The sequence below is a fragment of the Lynx rufus genome, unplaced genomic scaffold (genome assembly GCF_022079265.1).
Source record: "Lynx rufus isolate CCGP_SWC_20201006 ecotype Redwood Valley unplaced genomic scaffold, mLynRuf1.p SCAF_7, whole genome shotgun sequence".
NCBI classification, from domain to species: Eukaryota; Metazoa; Chordata; class Mammalia; order Carnivora; family Felidae; genus Lynx; species Lynx rufus.
In genome coordinates this window covers 51,918,085-51,935,380 of record NW_025814889.1, presented here as the reverse complement: position 1 = coordinate 51,935,380, position 17,296 = coordinate 51,918,085, and the positions used below count along the sequence as shown (strand labels likewise).

At 35.4% G+C, this 17,296-nt stretch overlaps 1 protein-coding gene and 1 non-coding gene across 3 annotated transcripts in view; one reads left to right on the top strand and one right to left on the bottom strand.

Annotated features, from left to right (window-relative positions):
* PIK3C2G (phosphatidylinositol-4-phosphate 3-kinase catalytic subunit type 2 gamma) overlaps positions 1-17,296 on the bottom strand; it is a 337,991-nt gene that overhangs the window by 110,362 nt on the left and 210,333 nt on the right. For both annotated transcript variants that reach the window (XM_047066883.1, XM_047066884.1), the window contains 4 exons: positions 12,855-12,947; positions 11,260-11,389; positions 6,147-6,283; positions 4,149-4,318 (listed from right to left, as the gene is read on the bottom strand). In XM_047066883.1, the coding sequence (XP_046922839.1) occupies positions 4,149-4,318; positions 6,147-6,283; positions 11,260-11,389; positions 12,855-12,947 (530 nt within the window). The remainder of the gene's footprint in view (positions 1-4,148; positions 4,319-6,146; positions 6,284-11,259; positions 11,390-12,854; positions 12,948-17,296) is intronic.
* Positions 8,715-8,821, top strand: LOC124502729 (U6 spliceosomal RNA). The gene has a single exon (XR_006959992.1). It is a non-coding gene; the product is annotated as a U6 spliceosomal RNA (small nuclear RNA).

Here is a 17,296-nt window from a genome sequence, read left to right as displayed (position 1 = left end):
TAGGTGCAGCATTTTATGTTAAGGAGTATGATCCTGGGTTATTACTAGAGCATTATGGCCTTGCTAGACTGTGAGAGACTAGGATAGTCCTAGGGCATTATTTACATACGTGGCTTTGTACATTATGGGTGGGTTATTAATATGCCTAGTATGTGTTTAGAAGGAGCTAGGTGAAGCTAGTCTCTTTAAAGATCAGGTCTATAATGTAATAAATGTAGTATAAATAAGAACATTCATGTGTCCTAGGAGAATACAGAGGTTCAATTTATAAGAAGTCTATTGTCAACCTAGCAACCAATAAGAACAGCCAATGGTCCCAAGTTAGAAGAAGTTGGCCATCTTATGAAACAACACTCAAATGAACTTCAGAAACAGCCAAAAGACACTGGGAAGGAAACTATTAGAATGTAATTCAAAAGATATAGTGAATAAAAATGAGTAGGAATAGTTCAGTTTACCTGTTAAACTCAGAGCAGAAGTATCAGTTTCAAGACAGAAATCCAAGGAGACATTGCTAATTAGCCTCACATAGCCACTGGTGGAGATAAAATCTTGCAAATAATAATCCAAATGGATCATAATGCTTCAGTTGGCCTCCTTAGCTGGTGAACAATAATCAGTCATCTCAAGGGAAGACACTGCCAGCTTCATTTCATTCATCCAATCAATGATTATTGAATGATTGAGGGCTTCCAGACGAATGGTTTATTAACTGATAAACAATATTGAGAACCTACTATGAGTGAGGTTATGTACTGTGCTGGACAAATTTTCATGTACCTCAGATGTTACCTAAAAGAGTTAAAATTGCCAAAGAGAGGACCTGAATAGACATTTTTCCAAAGAAGATGTAAAGACAGCCAACAGATGAGATATATGTAAAGATGCTGAACATCATGAATCACCAGGGAAATTCAAATCAAAACCACAGTGAGATACCACCTTACAGCTGTTAGAACGGCTAGTATCAAAAACACAAGAAATAACAAATGTTGGTAAGGATGTGGAGAAAACGAAACTCTTGGGGACTGTTGGTCAGAATATAAATTGGTGCAGCCACTATGGAAAGCAAAAAATTAAAAACAAAACACCATGCAATCTAGTAATTCCACAGCTGGGTACTTACATTAAGAAGATGAAAATATTAGTTTGAAAATATATATGTTTCTCTATGTTTATGTCCATTAATAGATGAATGGATAAAGATGTGGCATATACACACAATAGAATATTACTCAGCCATAAAAAAGAATGAAATCTTGTCATTCATGACAACATGAATGGATCCAGAGGGTATTATGCTTAGTGAAATAAATCAGACGGAGAAAAACAAATACCATATGATTTCACTTATATGTGGAATCTGAAAAACAAACAAAACAAATAAATGAATAAAAAATCCAGAAACACATTCATAAATACCCAGAACTGGTAGTTGCCAGAAGGGAGGAAAGTAGGGAGTAGGAAAAAATAGATGAAAGGGATTAAAGGTACAAACTTCCAGTTATAAAATAAATAAGGCACAGGGATGAAATGTACAGCATAGGGAATATAGTTAATAATGTAATAACTGTGTGGTGACAGATGGTGACTACACTTGTGGTGAGCATTTTGTAATATATAGAATTGCTGAATCATATGTTGTACACCTGAAACTAATATAATATCATATGTCAAAAAAATTGCCAAATCAGAAGCAGCAGTAGCTCTTGTAATATTAATAAACAAACAAATTGAGCTCCACCTTTTTTATAGACCCTGGTACATATCTCCATTATAGGACTTACTGTATTGTTTAGTAACTTGTTCTTATTTTTTATGACTTATTCAATTTTTTCTGTGAAACAAATATTTTTATTCCTTTTTTAACCACCCACATGGTCAACACTATTGCTGGTTAAATAAGTGAGTAAGCGTTAGCCCAAATATCCAGTGGACAATACAGCAAAATAAATAAATAAAGATGTCAGAATTGAAATCTAATCTTTAAATTTCTAGGAAAGAATGGATTGTAGGGAAAAAGTATTATATGGGTAAATTATGTTCATGCTTATGTACATTAATTAGCTTTTGTCTTTCATAAACTAGGTATCTTGCTTCTATGCTGTTCTGATAGTCCATACCTCTCTCTATTTCTGCCCTTATCACATTTTATAATGATTATTTATGTTTTTGTCTTCTAGTATTCTAAGAAAGAGCAAACCCCATTGAGGTGGTAAATGTGTACTATCCACCTTTGTATCCTCAAGATTTATCACAGTGCTTGGCACACAGATTATCCTCAGTAGATTTTTAAGGAATGAATGCAGATGTGGTGAATTTTCTTGAGGTAGTCATAATAGAAGGCAATGCATTGAAAATAACAACATGTGAAATGATTCCATTTGTATGCTTCTACAAAATAGGAGATACCATATTATGTAGTTTATATTGGCATTTTTTTAATTTTTTTTTCAACATTTATTTATTTTTGGGACAGAGAGAGACAGAGCATGAACGGGGGAGGGGCAGAGAGAGAGGGAGACACAGAATCGGAAACAGGCTCCAGGCTCTGAGCCATCAGCCCAGAGCCCGACGCGGGGCTCGAACACACGGACCGCGAGATCGTGACCTGGCTGAAGTCGGACGCTTAACCGACTGCGCCACCCAGGCGCCCCTATATTGGCATTTTAATACCAGATAACTGCCATCTAGTGAGAGTTCATCATGTTATATTATAGAAGACATTATTATTCCTTCGACTGAGTAGATACTTTTAGCTAAAAGTGAGTGATTACTCTTCAGAATGATTTGGTCCCATTTCTACTTTAAGGTATTGTATCTTTTTAAAGCAAGGGACTTTAGTCTTAAACTTTGGGTTTCCTTGTCCCAGTTCAAATAAAATAAAACAAAAACTTATTCATCCACCAGTCTTTTTGGTTTCAGTAAATGATATAATTATTTGTTAAGATTAAAGATCCAGGCATTATCCAGGCAAAATAGAATGTTTTCTTTTCTATTTCTACTTGCTAAGCCTCTCCCCCAGCCATTAGTCACTGCCAGTGTCCAATCAATTAGCAGGTCTTATGGCTCTGTCCCCAAATTATATTCTGAATCTCAGTTTTTACCACTTCTTTTCCATTAAGGCCTTGCCCTAATCATTGTAGTAGACTCCTAACTGTTCTTACTACTTCACAGGAGAGAAGAACACGTTTTGAAATCCACTGAAATCCATCAATGGCTTGCCCCGAACCCAAAATAAAAACCAACCTTCATACCATGTCCTCAGTGCCCTACTTGGTCTGGCCTCCTCAAGCACTTCACCTTTACATCTTACTGCCTGCCCCCTTCCAGGTCCCAGGCCTTCCAGGTCCCAGGCCTTCTTATCACTGGATCATACTAGGCTTATTTTCATGCTCATGACTGTTACTTCTGTTGTTCTCTTTTCTTAGAAATCTATTCTCATGGATTTCCACAAGGTAGATAATTAATTACACAGTGGTCTCTCATCTCTTTCTAGAGGCCTCTTTAAAATGGCATCCCTGCTCCAGTCACTCTCTATATAATTTCTTTGCTTCAGTTTCTTATTAAGAAATTAAATTCTTCATTTACTCATATTATTTCTTTACATGCTAACTTGTTTAATGCGTATCATTCCTCCTAGAAAGATTATCAGGTTTGTGTCTTCCTTGTTTGCTGTTACATCCTCAGAGCCTTGATCGGTTGTTGCTCACTGGGTATTTTTGAAATGACTTAAGATTATTTCAGTGTAGGAAATGTGCTAGTTTTGTGATATGTAGACCAGGGATGGTGATTGCTATGGGCAATATACTGGATGTATTGAGACCACGAATTCATGCCTCATTGTCCATTCAAGGTTTATAAGAAAACAAGAATATTATATTTCAGACAATTCAGACTGGAGCAGGATTAGTTTCTCATGGGAGAAGTCCACTAACAATTTGAGGAAACCTAATTTGTTCCATTAAAAATATATTGAAGAAAATATTTCCTTCAATCATATTAGATATATAAACATGTTTATGTTATCTGGGGGGATTTGAGAGCCGGGGGAGCAAGCCATCTGCCGGGTTTCTATGCCATTACATGTCCTATATCACTCCGGGACATTGCTTAATTACTGTAATAGACATTATTTGCACACTGACCTTTTTATCCCTCCAAATGTTTGTGCATGACCTAGGAATTTTCCAAAGTCAATATGAAACATGTGGCCTGACTTTGTCAGCATGATATTGTCGTTATGTCGGTCACAGACTCCCAGGATGAACGTTACCACACACCAGCCGGCACAGGAATAGAAAAAGTTCCTCAAGGCCTAATTGGTTGAAAAGAAATAACACAAAGATAACACACAGATAAAATAAGCAAATGCATTCGCGTCAGAGATAATGGTAAAAAGTAGTATAAAAAGCAAAATTACATAATCGAGACCCACTTCTACGTCTCAGTTGAGAGAAGATTATGATTAAATGACTGGTTCTTGATATGCTATAGAAGAACATGAAGCAATTTCTTCTGTGGCTAATAAATGTTTTCATTTAAATTGGGCAAAATATCTCTTTCATTCAGTTGGATCTAATTTTCATAGCTTATTGAAGAGGATTCCTGGTGTATTTTTTTGATGTCCCAAATAAACAATATTGAATGATTTTTTTTCAAGGTAAAAGAAGAAGGAAAAATGTGGCTCAATATTTACTATCCCCAGAGAAACTTAAAATGTCAATTTTGAATATTTGAATTTGTAACACAGAAAAAACTGTATTGAGATATAGGTAATATCTTATGTTTATCCTTACAAATATGTCATCCAGCTAATGTCCAAAAGTGTCTTGGTACAGTATACATCAGTGAATGTCTGTGTGGGTGGAAGCAGGTTATCACTAAGTCAATTGTGGCTTCTGTTTCTTTAATAAACAGAGGTTTCTTGCCAAAATTACTCTTTGTTTTCAAATGGTCTCCTGAGTACACATTATTTTCATCAGTGATGCAACCATGATTGTAACCATGGTGGAGCTGTGAGTGATTGGTTGGGCCATGGTAATGGGTCTCCTGGAACGGGGTGGCTGACATGCTGGAGTGGAAATCTATGTCACTGGATTACCTGTCTTAGTTCCAGATATCCCAAGTGCCTGAAAAAGTCACTTAATTTGTCTCATTATATATGTTTCACTTACAAAGTGAAGATAATAAAAGATGCCCTTATGTGTAGCTGTGAAGAGCAAATATATGCGTAAACACCTCAAACAATATAACCCCAGGGATTTGTGCAAAACTCAAGTTCTAATTTTGTGAATGATTACAAAATAGATTTCAAGGTAATGCTATCTCATCTTTGTTATTTGACCTCCAAAACCCCATATTTTGCTCCACTTCAATCTCATAGAAATCTGAAATCAATGAACTCTTGGGTCTCTCTATCATGGCCTGTGTTAACTAGGGTGACCAATCATCCCAGTTTGTTCAGGACTGAGGAGTTGCCTAGAATGAAGAAATTTCAGTGCTCAGGACAGTTTTGAGAAAACTCAGTGCTAGCCCTTATTGTATCTTTGTGTGAACTAGCATAAAGATGTTCCTCCCTCCAGGTAGACCCAGCTGGACCAGTTCATGCTTTGGCAAGTGGAATAAAGCCTGGATTTAAGCAGCTCCTTCCTTAGCTGGGATCCCTGGTAGATGGCAGAACCTGCACAACTATACACCACAGGCCAGATGCCAGTGTGAAGGGAAGTGGGAAAAAATGTTTTCAGTCAAATATAACAGTACATTTTGTAAAGTTCTGAGATATTTATGTATTTTACAAGCATTGGAAGAATAAGGCATGAAAAAGTAGGCAGAAGAAATGCATTGCAAAGGAAGGAGAGGGATTTATAGAAACTGGAGATTGTATACAATAGGCAGAGATAACTTGAAAGAAGTAGTTTCAAGGAGCAACATCTCAAGAGAGATGGCTGTAAGAAACAAAACCAAATACAGAAATTTTATCTAGTTAATATACCATTTAAACTGGATCATTATTACTAAGCTGACGACTGAATGGATTAGAACTCAAGGTGTCCTTAATTTACTTTTTCATGAAACACAATAGTTAATGATCCAGAGCATATTCTTTAAGTACATTATTTAAAATTAGCTACAGCAGGACAAACCTTTTCATAATCTGCCTTTAAATGGTTGTGCTGACTGAACCATTTTTTGATTGTGTTTTCTTTCAATGGTCCTATCAGTCCAGAATGGCGATGGATCTTTGCTAGGGTGATGGCATCGGGCACCATCTGCACCAATCCTGGTTGATAAAAAAGAGATGATATAAATAATTGCTTCTTCACAAGATGAGGAATACTTAGGAAACACATCTTGACCTATGTGGCAACAATCCTTCTCAGCACTACTTCAGTTATCCTTTTCTTTGTAAACCTTCTTTTCTGAAGAAGACTTATCTGGATGAAGAAGACTTCCTTCTAATTTTTCTGAAGTCCTGGGGAGCACTTATTGTGTTTGGAACTATCAGAAGAAGCTTCACTATTTTTTTCTTGAACTACAGTAGAGAGCCAATCTAGACTGTCTCACAGAACTCTCAGTCAATAAGGTAGTCGGTTAATTACTATATGACTTGTGCATTCATTTACAGTTGAAGAGAGGACATTCAAACTTGTATAACAAGCGTATTTATGATAGAAGAGAACCAAATACACTATCCATAACAAATATTTCAAATATATTATAAAAATCAAGGTTCAGGTTAATGAAAGCTTTATAGTTAAATGTCCCATTTCTAGGAGTGAACAGAATAATTGCAGTAAACATGTGGAGAGCCATCTGCTCCTTTCTTCTCAGCCAACATTAAAGACAAACTATGCTAATAATTTTTTAAAGGGGAGCATATATTGATTGAACTTCATTAGGACCTTTGCCCTACTGGCCATGTATCCATTAAGCCTTTTTTCATTGTGTTCCTAAGGTTATTAAAATGTAAATATTTTCAAATCTTCTGATTTTTCTTCTGTACAGAATAGCAATTTAGACTCAGTATTTAATAAAACTGTCCAGACTAATGTCCACAAAACAACCTGTAAAATACTGTTCTGTAAATAAAATCACTGAAAGAAATTAAAGTCTAATATTTTTGATTTCCACAATCTTGAAAATTGCAAGAGTTGAAAATTCAAATGTCCAAAGAGACCAAGGACACAAAGGAAGCTATTTGAAAAGAGAGATGTTTGAATTTATGAAACTATTTCATAACCTATCTTCAAACATTCAGATTAAACAACAATTAATCAAATCACAGTGTTGGTAAATGAAACACTTCTCTGTGCTGGAGTTGGCCAGCAGTAGCTGGTTGCAGCCTTAATCTCTCTTAATATTTAATAGTCCAGTTGTGACTCTTAGACATCTACATTGCTGGATCAGAAAGAAACTTAAACATGGGGAGTGGGAATGGAATATTGAATGCTGCAGAAATAACCTATAAAGCATATCTGAAGGAAGGAAGGAAGGAAGGAAGGAAGGAAGGAAGGAAGGAAGGAAGGAAGGAAGGGGAGAAAGAGAGATAGGGAGAGGAAGGAAAGAATGGAGGGAGGAAAGGAGGGGGGAAGGAGGGAGGAAGGAAGGACATAACTGAATACTCTAGAAGTAAATCTTGGGCTTATCCTTAATATCATAGTACTTCTCCTTTCTCCCCAATAGTATTTGGATCTCATGCAGGTTTTCTCATGTGTATTAAGTGAGATAGAAAATGTAAGGCTTTACATTTTGTATTAATGTAATAATTTTAGAAAGAGGTGATTCCTCTTTCTAATACTGAACATTTCCTTCCTCAAATTTCCAGTTCCTCCACTTAATACACCTAAAGGGAAATCACCTTCTATCTGGTTCCTTAGTGCTTCATTGCCTCACATTTGACCATGTCCAAAATAAAGACTTAGATTATTACACCATTTAGATACTGTGCTGTAGCAATGTCAGTTACTTTCCAGACCACATTTGTCTTTAGGGAATTAATCTTTGCTAAATCCCAAGCCATTTATCATAAGACTTACATTGCTGACTACCCTGAAAACCTTGCACCTAATTTTTAACAATCATGGTGGCCAAATTTCGTCTATTAATTAAAACCATAAATTACATTTTATACATTTTAAGATAGTATGTATCATACACCTTTTAAATACTATCAAATCTGTGCACATTGAGTAGTATGTATAGTTCTATTCTTATAGTCCTTGAATGCAGAGATTCTCCAATTTTAGTGTGTGTGTGTATATATACACACACACACACACACACACACATATATATATATATATATATACACACACATATATGTATATATATCTCACTTGGGGGTCTTGTTAAAAGGCAGGCTCTAATTCTTTAGGGTAGGAGTGAGGTCTGAGATTCTGCATTTCTGACAAGTTCCCAGGTGATGCTAATGCTGCTGATTCCCTGGGTCACATTTTAAATAGTAAGTTTCTTGGGGACAGAACTTTTCAAGGTGGTGTCATATAAGGCAGTGGCTCTCAAACTGGGGTGCATAAGAAATAATAGAGCAGCTTTTTACGTCACAAAGACTTGAGAACCCCCTCCTCTCTTCAATGCCTACGTAGAGAATGTGATTTAGTACCTGGTTGGGTCTAGTTATCTCTACTCCTCCATTTCCCCTAAGTAACTTTTACGCCCATCAAATTTGGAGAGCCAACAATAAAATAAATGCTGTGCTCCCTTCAGCAGCACATGTAGTAAAATTGGAACAATACAGAGAAGATCAGCATGGCCCCTGCGCAAGGATGATACGCAAATTCATGAAGCTTCCATATTTTTCTGCCATTTGCACCAACGTGGATGGAACTAGAGGGTATTATGCTGCGAAATAAGTCAGTCAGAGAAAGACAGACACCATATGTGTTCATTCATATGTGGATCTTGAGAAACTTAACAGAAGACCATGGGGGAAGGGAAGGGGGAAAAAAGTTACAAACAGAGAGGCAGGGAGGCAAACCATAAGAGACTCTTAAAAACTGAGAATAAACTGAGGGTTGATGGGGGGGGTGGGAGGGAGGGGAAAGTGGGTGATGGGCATTGAGGAGGGCACTTGTTGGGATGAGCACTGGGTGTTGTATGGAAGCCCAGTTTGACAATATATTTTTTAAAAAGATAAATAACTAAATAAAATAAATCCTAAAGAATTATTTGTCTTGATAGGCTCTCTTAAATCTCCTGGACATCATGTACAAAATAGTCATGTGAATTATAACCAACAATCATGTTGATAAAGTCATGCAAACTTCTGGCCTGGAATATACTCTCCTTAAGGGCAGCAACTCTGTTTAGCTCATTTTAGTATACTTTACCTTACTCTGTGATATTTTTTCAAAATAATAGATATTCAATAAGCCTTGGAAGCATAATAAAAATGGAACCTGAGCTCCTAAAAATGACATTTGCCTTAAAGATCTCTATTTTTCTTGAAGAAGTATTATGCCAGTTATAATGCCCTCTCAAATCTTACAACTATAGAAGATTATTGATAGATAGGAGAGAATAATAGCTTGTTTGTTTTACAACATCTGCAACTGTGGACAAGTCTACATTCATATTTATTGAGCCATTTTATTAACTTTAAAAGATTTAGCCTCTGTTATATTCTATAGTTATAAACAAAGAAATGAGTAGATGGAATTGAAGAATTCCACAGAGGGGGCATCTGGGTGGCTCAGTCAGTTAAGTGCCCAACTCTTGGTTTCAGCCCAGGTCATTATCTCACAGTTAGATCTCACAGTTTGAGTCTCAGTGTCAGGCTTCCTGCTGACTCTGCAGAGCCTGCTTGAGATTCTCTCTCCCTCCCTCTCTCTCTGCCCCTCCCTTGGTTGCACTTGTGCATGCTCTCTCTCTCTAAATAAATAAACTTAAAAAATCTTAAAAAAAAAAAAAAGAATTCCACTGAAGTCAGTGATGTATTCAATTTCTGAAGAAACGATGATCCTTATGACATCAAAAAGTTCAGCTTGGTTCATCTAGCTTCATTCTTACTCTTTCAATACATTAGAATTTGAAAAAGTTCAGTTACCCATGTAACAAAAGGGAGAGTAAAAGTCAAGGAATAACAATCTCAGAGCAGCGATGATAAAGACTCTTAGGAAATAGAGCTTTAGAAAGGGTAAAGGGGTAGACACTTGTCCTGAAAGCAAAAGCCCTATTATCAGAATCAAAATAATTGGGTAGTGTAACTTGTAACAGAGTTATCCTGAAGGATCAGGTTGCAAGTTAAACTAAAGTGGAGGTGCTTCCGTACTTAGTTTCTAAAGTCTCAAGTCATGGTTGTCTGGGGTACTGAGCCTAGTGGTGGAACCTCAGGAACTGGGGGGATCAGACAGTGATAGTTTTCTGTTAGGTTTAAATTGTAGCTCTTTCTTAATAAAACAAAACAAAACAAAACAATACAAAAACCCACAACAGACCAAAAGAAACAAACTACATGGCTCTAGGTTCTGTCTCTGGTTCTATGATTTTTTTTAATTCCTTTGTTTATGTAAATGTATCTGCTATAATTTCTACCAATTAATTTAATGAAATTCTAAGTGGTGATGACCACATTTTAAAAAGATTATAAGGTATCTTAGGAATTATTTCTTCAATTTAGCACTATTGTAATTAAGTACAACTTTTACCTGTGATGTTTTGCTAATAATTTGGGTGGACCATTGACATTATTTTCATTGAAAATGTGTATAAATGTAATTATATTTCTATATTTTATATTACATTTCTATAATAATATATTGGGATGTTCAAAGTTTGCATATTTGGTCATCTTTGACTATTGATATTATGATTTACTCAAACATCTTTTAGAAATTAAATGCAGATTTATAAGGTATTTAGAATGTTCACAGAACTCCTTTAAGCATTTGCGACTTTGTGAATTTTGTGTTATTAGGCAGCAATTGAATTTTTTTGAACAAGTAGGTTTTTCTATTATTATCTTTAAGAGAAAAAAAAACACACAAAAGATACAGGAAAAGATACCACAGTTAACATCTGGAATGTGAAAATCTTAATTACTATCATCAAAGACATTACATTCCATGTAAACTATTTTGAAAATAATTCCTTTTAAGAAAGAAGAATGACTTTGTATATAGTTCTTTTGATTTTAAAATTTATAGTGTAAAATGAAGGCTGTGAAAGTTTGGTGTCATGCTACCAGTGAATGTTTGAGATAAATAATGTAAGTCAAATCACTTTCTAATCTATACTGACCTTGACCTTTTCCTGTGGATAGACATCTATAAATGATCATTTGCATATCCAAGCCCTCCTGCAGCCAAATATTGTCCATCACTTGAATAATCTGCAGAACAAGCATATCCTGACGGAGATCATCGCCAGCCTGTTAAAAACAAAATTATAGACTGGATTTCTCCTTGAATTCCATTAAAGGCCTTCAAATATGGTATATGTCATTTCTTTCCTCAAATAAATTTCTAGCCAGACTTAGGATGGTTTCAATTGTTTTATTAGTACTAAGAACATCTTGTGTTTCTGAGAGAAGATCAAAGAAAATAAGAACTTTCCTTTAAATGATTACAGAAGCTTCAGCCATCAAGTTAGAAGTTGCTTGGAATGCTGTTCCTGATAATAATCTTTCAATTTATCATCCACGTGCAATGTCTTAGACTTAAAGTCTAGAGAAGAGAGACTCAATGAATGTTTATTGAAATTTCAAACCAAATTTCAAACTCAACCAAGAGAGATTTCTTTCGAACTGAAACGCTATTTCGTATGCCATAAATGTATATACTGATATACAGTTAGAATACCAAGAGCTTCTTGACTAGGAGTATAAATAGCACACACAGGATTCATTAGACTTTAAATCATTGACTTCTCATATTATGAAGGTGGTTAAAAAGTTTGCAGAGTAAACAGCCTTTGATAATAAGAAGAAATGATTAAGAGATGATTTTCTAGCATAAGTGAAGGAAATGGAAATGTCCAAAGGGGAAGGAGGATAGTTTTATGCTTTTAAACTAACAGGTTTGGTTTTGAAAATGGTTTCTAAATAATATGCAGAAAAATATTCCAAGATGAAATTTTGTTATTTTTTTTCTTCACCAAAAATGCAGTGTCATGTGACCATTAATGCTTGAGGTGACACAGGTCAAAGCCAAAGTAGGGTGTGCTAAAAATTACCCTCAAAAATAGTCAAAATCCACCAAATAATTCACTCTGAGAGCTGGTTGTCTGGTTTGGCTGAATAATTGATTAAATTAAGTGAATGAATGTAAATTCTTACTGTTCCACTACAGTTTCTTCTTCAGTCCCTCTTTCCTACCTGTCTTTAACTCTGTTACTACCTTTTACTCTTTTCTCATGGGATTCATGATAAAGACTGATTTGGCCCATATTTATTTAAAAAGAAGAAAATAACTCAAATTATTAAAATAAGCAAGTTCTTGCAGATAAGAATTTTATGTTAAATTAACATATCATTTGAGTTTCAGCTAATATTGATTCTAATTTAGTATATAAACCAAAAGAAAACTCTTCCACTAAGGGCTAACCAAACATTCCACATTCTGTGCTACTCAAAAGTGATTGTATAATTTTATTCATTGAAACATCTCCTCTTAAGTTTTGCACTGAAGGTTCACTAGCTTGAGCCAATAACGATTTATTTATTATCAATCATAGTTTGACATGTACTATAATTCTGTAAAAATGCAGAATAAAAATAACTGGAATCCTCTGTGTTGTTGCCAGTGGAAAATAGCTATAATCATTTCTTTTTGTGAGAAATAAATCAATAATTCTACCTGTGAAATCAATTTGATGTTTCAGGAGGGCTACTGTACCTTAAAAATGACGCTGATGTTTTTGCCCATTGGGTTAGCATTGATGAAAGTAATCTTCAGTGGCAAAGCATTAGATGTGAAATATGAACATGCCTATGGAAAGAGAAGGAAAAAAATGCTTAGAAAAATAAAGGAACAAGAACACTTTCCATGAAATCACAGCCTCTTGGATAATTTGTTATAGAAGCAAATATAACACATATGAATAATTTTTATACTTTGGAACAAAGAAACATATTTATTAACAATAACAACAAAACAACTTTAGTCTACTAACCAAAGCCTTTACTTAGAAATTGAAAATTCAGCTTCTTGGCAGGCTGTAAGTCTTCAACTACATTTTTTTCTCACTGAACAGTGGTGATATGTTGGGAGGTTAAATAAAGTAAGTAGTATGTAGATATTGTGTTTATGCTAGTTGGTTAATATCTAAAAGATAAAATTGTTATTAAAAAAATCTATTTCCATTTAATTATTTCTTCCCTGCAGCATACTTTAAGGAAATATGGATATAGAGTTAAGAAAATCCTGGTGCAGTAACTCTGGAAAACAGTATGGAGGTTCCTCAAAAAATTAAAAATCAAATTACCCTATGACCCTAGCACTACTAGGAATTTATCCAAAGGAGACAGGAGTGCTGATTCATAGAGGCACATGTACCCCAATGTTTATAGCAGTGCTATCTACAATAGCCAAATTATGAAAAGAGCTCCAATGTCCATCAACTGATGAATGGATAAAGAAGATGTGGTATATATTATATATTTATATTTATATACACAATGGAATACTACTTGGCAATGAAAAAGAATGAAATTTTGCCATTTGCAACAACATGGATGGAACTGGACTGTATTGCTCTAAGTGAAATAAGTCAGTCAGAGAATGATATCATATGATTTCGCTCATATGTGGAATCTGTGAAACTTAACAGAAGACCGTAGGAGAATGGAAGGAAAAATAAGATACAAACAGAGAGGGAGGTAAACCATAAGAGACTCTTAAATACAGAGAACAAACTGAGGGTTGATGGGGTTAGGGGGTTGGGGGTGGGGAAAATGGGTGATGGGCATTGAGGAGGGCACTTATTGGGAGAACTGGAAGTTGTATGTAAGCGATGAATCACGGGAATCTACTTCTGAAATCAAGACTACACTGCACATTAGCTAACTTAACAATAAATAAATAAAATTAAAAGAAAAAAAGAAAGAAAGACTTGGGGCACCTGGGTGGCTCAGTTGGTTAAGTGTCTGACTTTGGCTCAGGTCATGATCTCGCGGTTAGTGAGTATGAGCCCTGCATTGGGCTCTGTGCTGACAGCTCAGAGTCTGAAGCCTGCTTCAGAGTCTGTCTGTCTGTCTGTCTGTCTCTCTCTCTCTCTCTTTGTCCCTCCCCACTCATGCTCTGCTTCTCTCTCTCAAAAATAAATAAACATTAAAAAATGTTAAAAAAAAAAAAAGAAGATCTGAATTCAAATTTGAACTCTGTAACTAATTACCTGCAAGATCTTGGGTAAGTTACTGAAATGTTTGTATCCCACTGAAAAATGGGGATAATAACCCCTATCTCAAACATATTTGTAATAGACATATGGACTAATGGATGTAAAAGAGCTTCTACAGTGCCTGACACTAATTGAGTACTTAAAAAAAAAATGCATTCCCTTTCTCTTTTTTGTTAATGAACATTTTCTTACCTTCACAAATAACAGTACAACATATTTCATTTCAATTTCATTTCATCTTTTCATTTCTTTCAATTACACTTTGCATTTCCACTTTCAGCTTATGATATTGACTACTTTCCATTATACTTTCCTTGTTGCTTATTTTCCTCTATGTTCTTACAATTGTTTGAGTGTCAAAGGCTATATGTCTTTAGGCTATTAGAGACTTCATGTTGACAGTGAAGAGTTAAATCAATACTAAATAAAGGAAAAGAATGTGATGGTTTCAATTTATCAACTTAGTAAAATACGACATCAATACATGTTGAAAGATCAGCTTGAATATCATTATTTTTGAGAAGTCTGAAATCGGTAGAGGTAGAGAGGAAAGGATATATTTTTTTAACTTAACCTATCAATAGAAATCTAACCTAATCCCTAAGCAAACAGAAACTCTTGCTTACTGAATCAATTTGAGGTTTATAGTAAATAGGTGAGGCGGCTTATTAAGTAATGAATTCTTGCTTCAAGAATCAGTCAATCAAGGAACATATGACCTCCTGTCATGGTATTGAATTAGGAAATCCTGTATTAGACCAGAAATGAGTCTAGATTAGTGGTTTTCAAACTGTGCTCATCCAATTCTTTAGGGTCTTTTTGAGACATCCAAGTCCAGGGAAGAGAAAAAGGGCAAAGGGAGGCTGAAGGCAAGGCTTAATTACATCACTCAAAGCTATTTTGCTTTAATTATTTTATAGTTTGGTTTTCACATGCAGAGTATTTTTTGAGAGTCATGAGAAAAATATTTTATATTTGACAAATAGTATGCACAAACTGTTACCTATATGGTAACAGAAAGAGACACCGTATCTTCTCTCCAAGAGCCTACAGAAAGTTGGTATGAACATATATACATATGCATTAAGTTGAAAATAATTTACAAGACCATTTATCATAGTTGAATGGAGAAGCACTTAAAAAAGACAAGTCTTTCAGAGATGAGCTGAATTTGAAGATTGTGAAAGACAGAGATTAGCAAGCAGTTTTTTTTTAAAGGCTTTCTATGAAGGGAAAGGCAAAAATGGGAATTTAGACTAAATGTTAAAAGTGGATTATGAAGGCCACAACCAAGAAACAGGAAAGAATGAATTAAATTCTTGGAAGATAATTTTATTCAAATGGTGAGATAAAAGAGCTGGAATAGAGAAAAGAAAATAAGGAAAGCTAGAATAGATAACGCAAGATATGACTTCTGTTCTTGAGAAGCACACACTAATGACATAGATTTAAAATAGTTTTTAAAAAAGGAAAGAAACCTATTAGTAAATGACGTGTGTGGTCCTCACTTTCCCAGGAGCAGAGAAGAGGTTGCATTAAGTTATAACCACTCTCCCAAATGGTCCATTCCCTTCCAAGGAGAGACAAGGGTAAAAGTTCTTTGACAGAAGGTTTAATCCAAAGCTGAGACCTTTGCCCTCCATCTTGGAGAACCATACTTTAAAAAATGGACTGAGCTAGGCCCGAGTGCTTCTCCCCAGTGTAATTCACTGATGGTGATTAAAATAGAATGTTGACTGTAGTCTTTCCCATAGTCACTACATTCATAGAGCTTCTCTCCAGTGTGAACTCTCTGATGCATGATAAGCTGTGAACTATCCCAAATGGCTTTCCCATAGTCATTGCATTTATAGAGTTTCTCCCCAGATGGGTTCTCTGACATCATAAAATTGGTGCTATAACCAAAGATTTTTCCATACTTATTACATTCATAGGATTTTTCACCAATGTGAATTCTCTGTTGCACAACAAGATGTGAGTCTTGATTGCATATTTTCCATATTTACAGGGTTTTTTGCTTGTGTGAAGTCCAGTGACATAAAATAAGACATTTACTCTGACTGAATGTCTTATCATGCTGTATTCCAAATGTTTTTCTCTGGTACGAATTTGCTCATAGCCAACACGTTGAGAGTTCTGACTGAAGCCTTTTCCATACTGCCTATATTTATGTGCTTGTTCCCAAGTGCAGAGGCTCTGATGTCAAATAAGACATTTGCTCTGACTGAAAGCCTTACTATGTTCATTATACTCACAGAGATTCTTCCCATTATGGATTCTCTGGTGGTCAAGATGGTTTCTTGAGTGAGCTTTTCCACACTAATTTCAACTGTAATGCTTCTCACTTGTATGAAGTACTTGATGTTGGAAAAGGCTTTTACTCTGAACGAAGGCCTCCTACACTCATAAAATTTGTAAGTCTTCTCCAGAGGATATTATCTGAGGGTCAATGCGTAGGGAACTCTGAGTGAAGGTTTTTATATATTAAGCACATTTATAAGGTTTTCCTAATTATGGAATCTCTGATCTTGAATGAGATGGGAGCAATGATGACAGGTCTTTCTATGCTTGTTACATTCATAGGGGTTCCCTCCTTTGTAGATTTTCAAATGAACCATTGTCTGAGAGGTCTCTCTAAATGTCTTATCATATTCATTACATTCTTAGAAGCTCTTGCCAGTATGGATCTTCTGATACAGGTTCTAATTGAAACCTTGCCCCATTCACCACACCTTCAGATGCTGTGTATGTTCCTTCAGACCTCCTTATTTGGCAGGACTATAGAATAGACTAAAATGTTTCCCAGGAGAGAGTGTCACCTGGTCACATCTGCTGTTTATTGCTCTATACACAGGTGCCCAGCCTTGTGTGAGGCACAGCTGACCAGAACAAATGGAGCAAAGAGGTAGCTGCTTGGTGCACTTCCCAGACTCAGGAA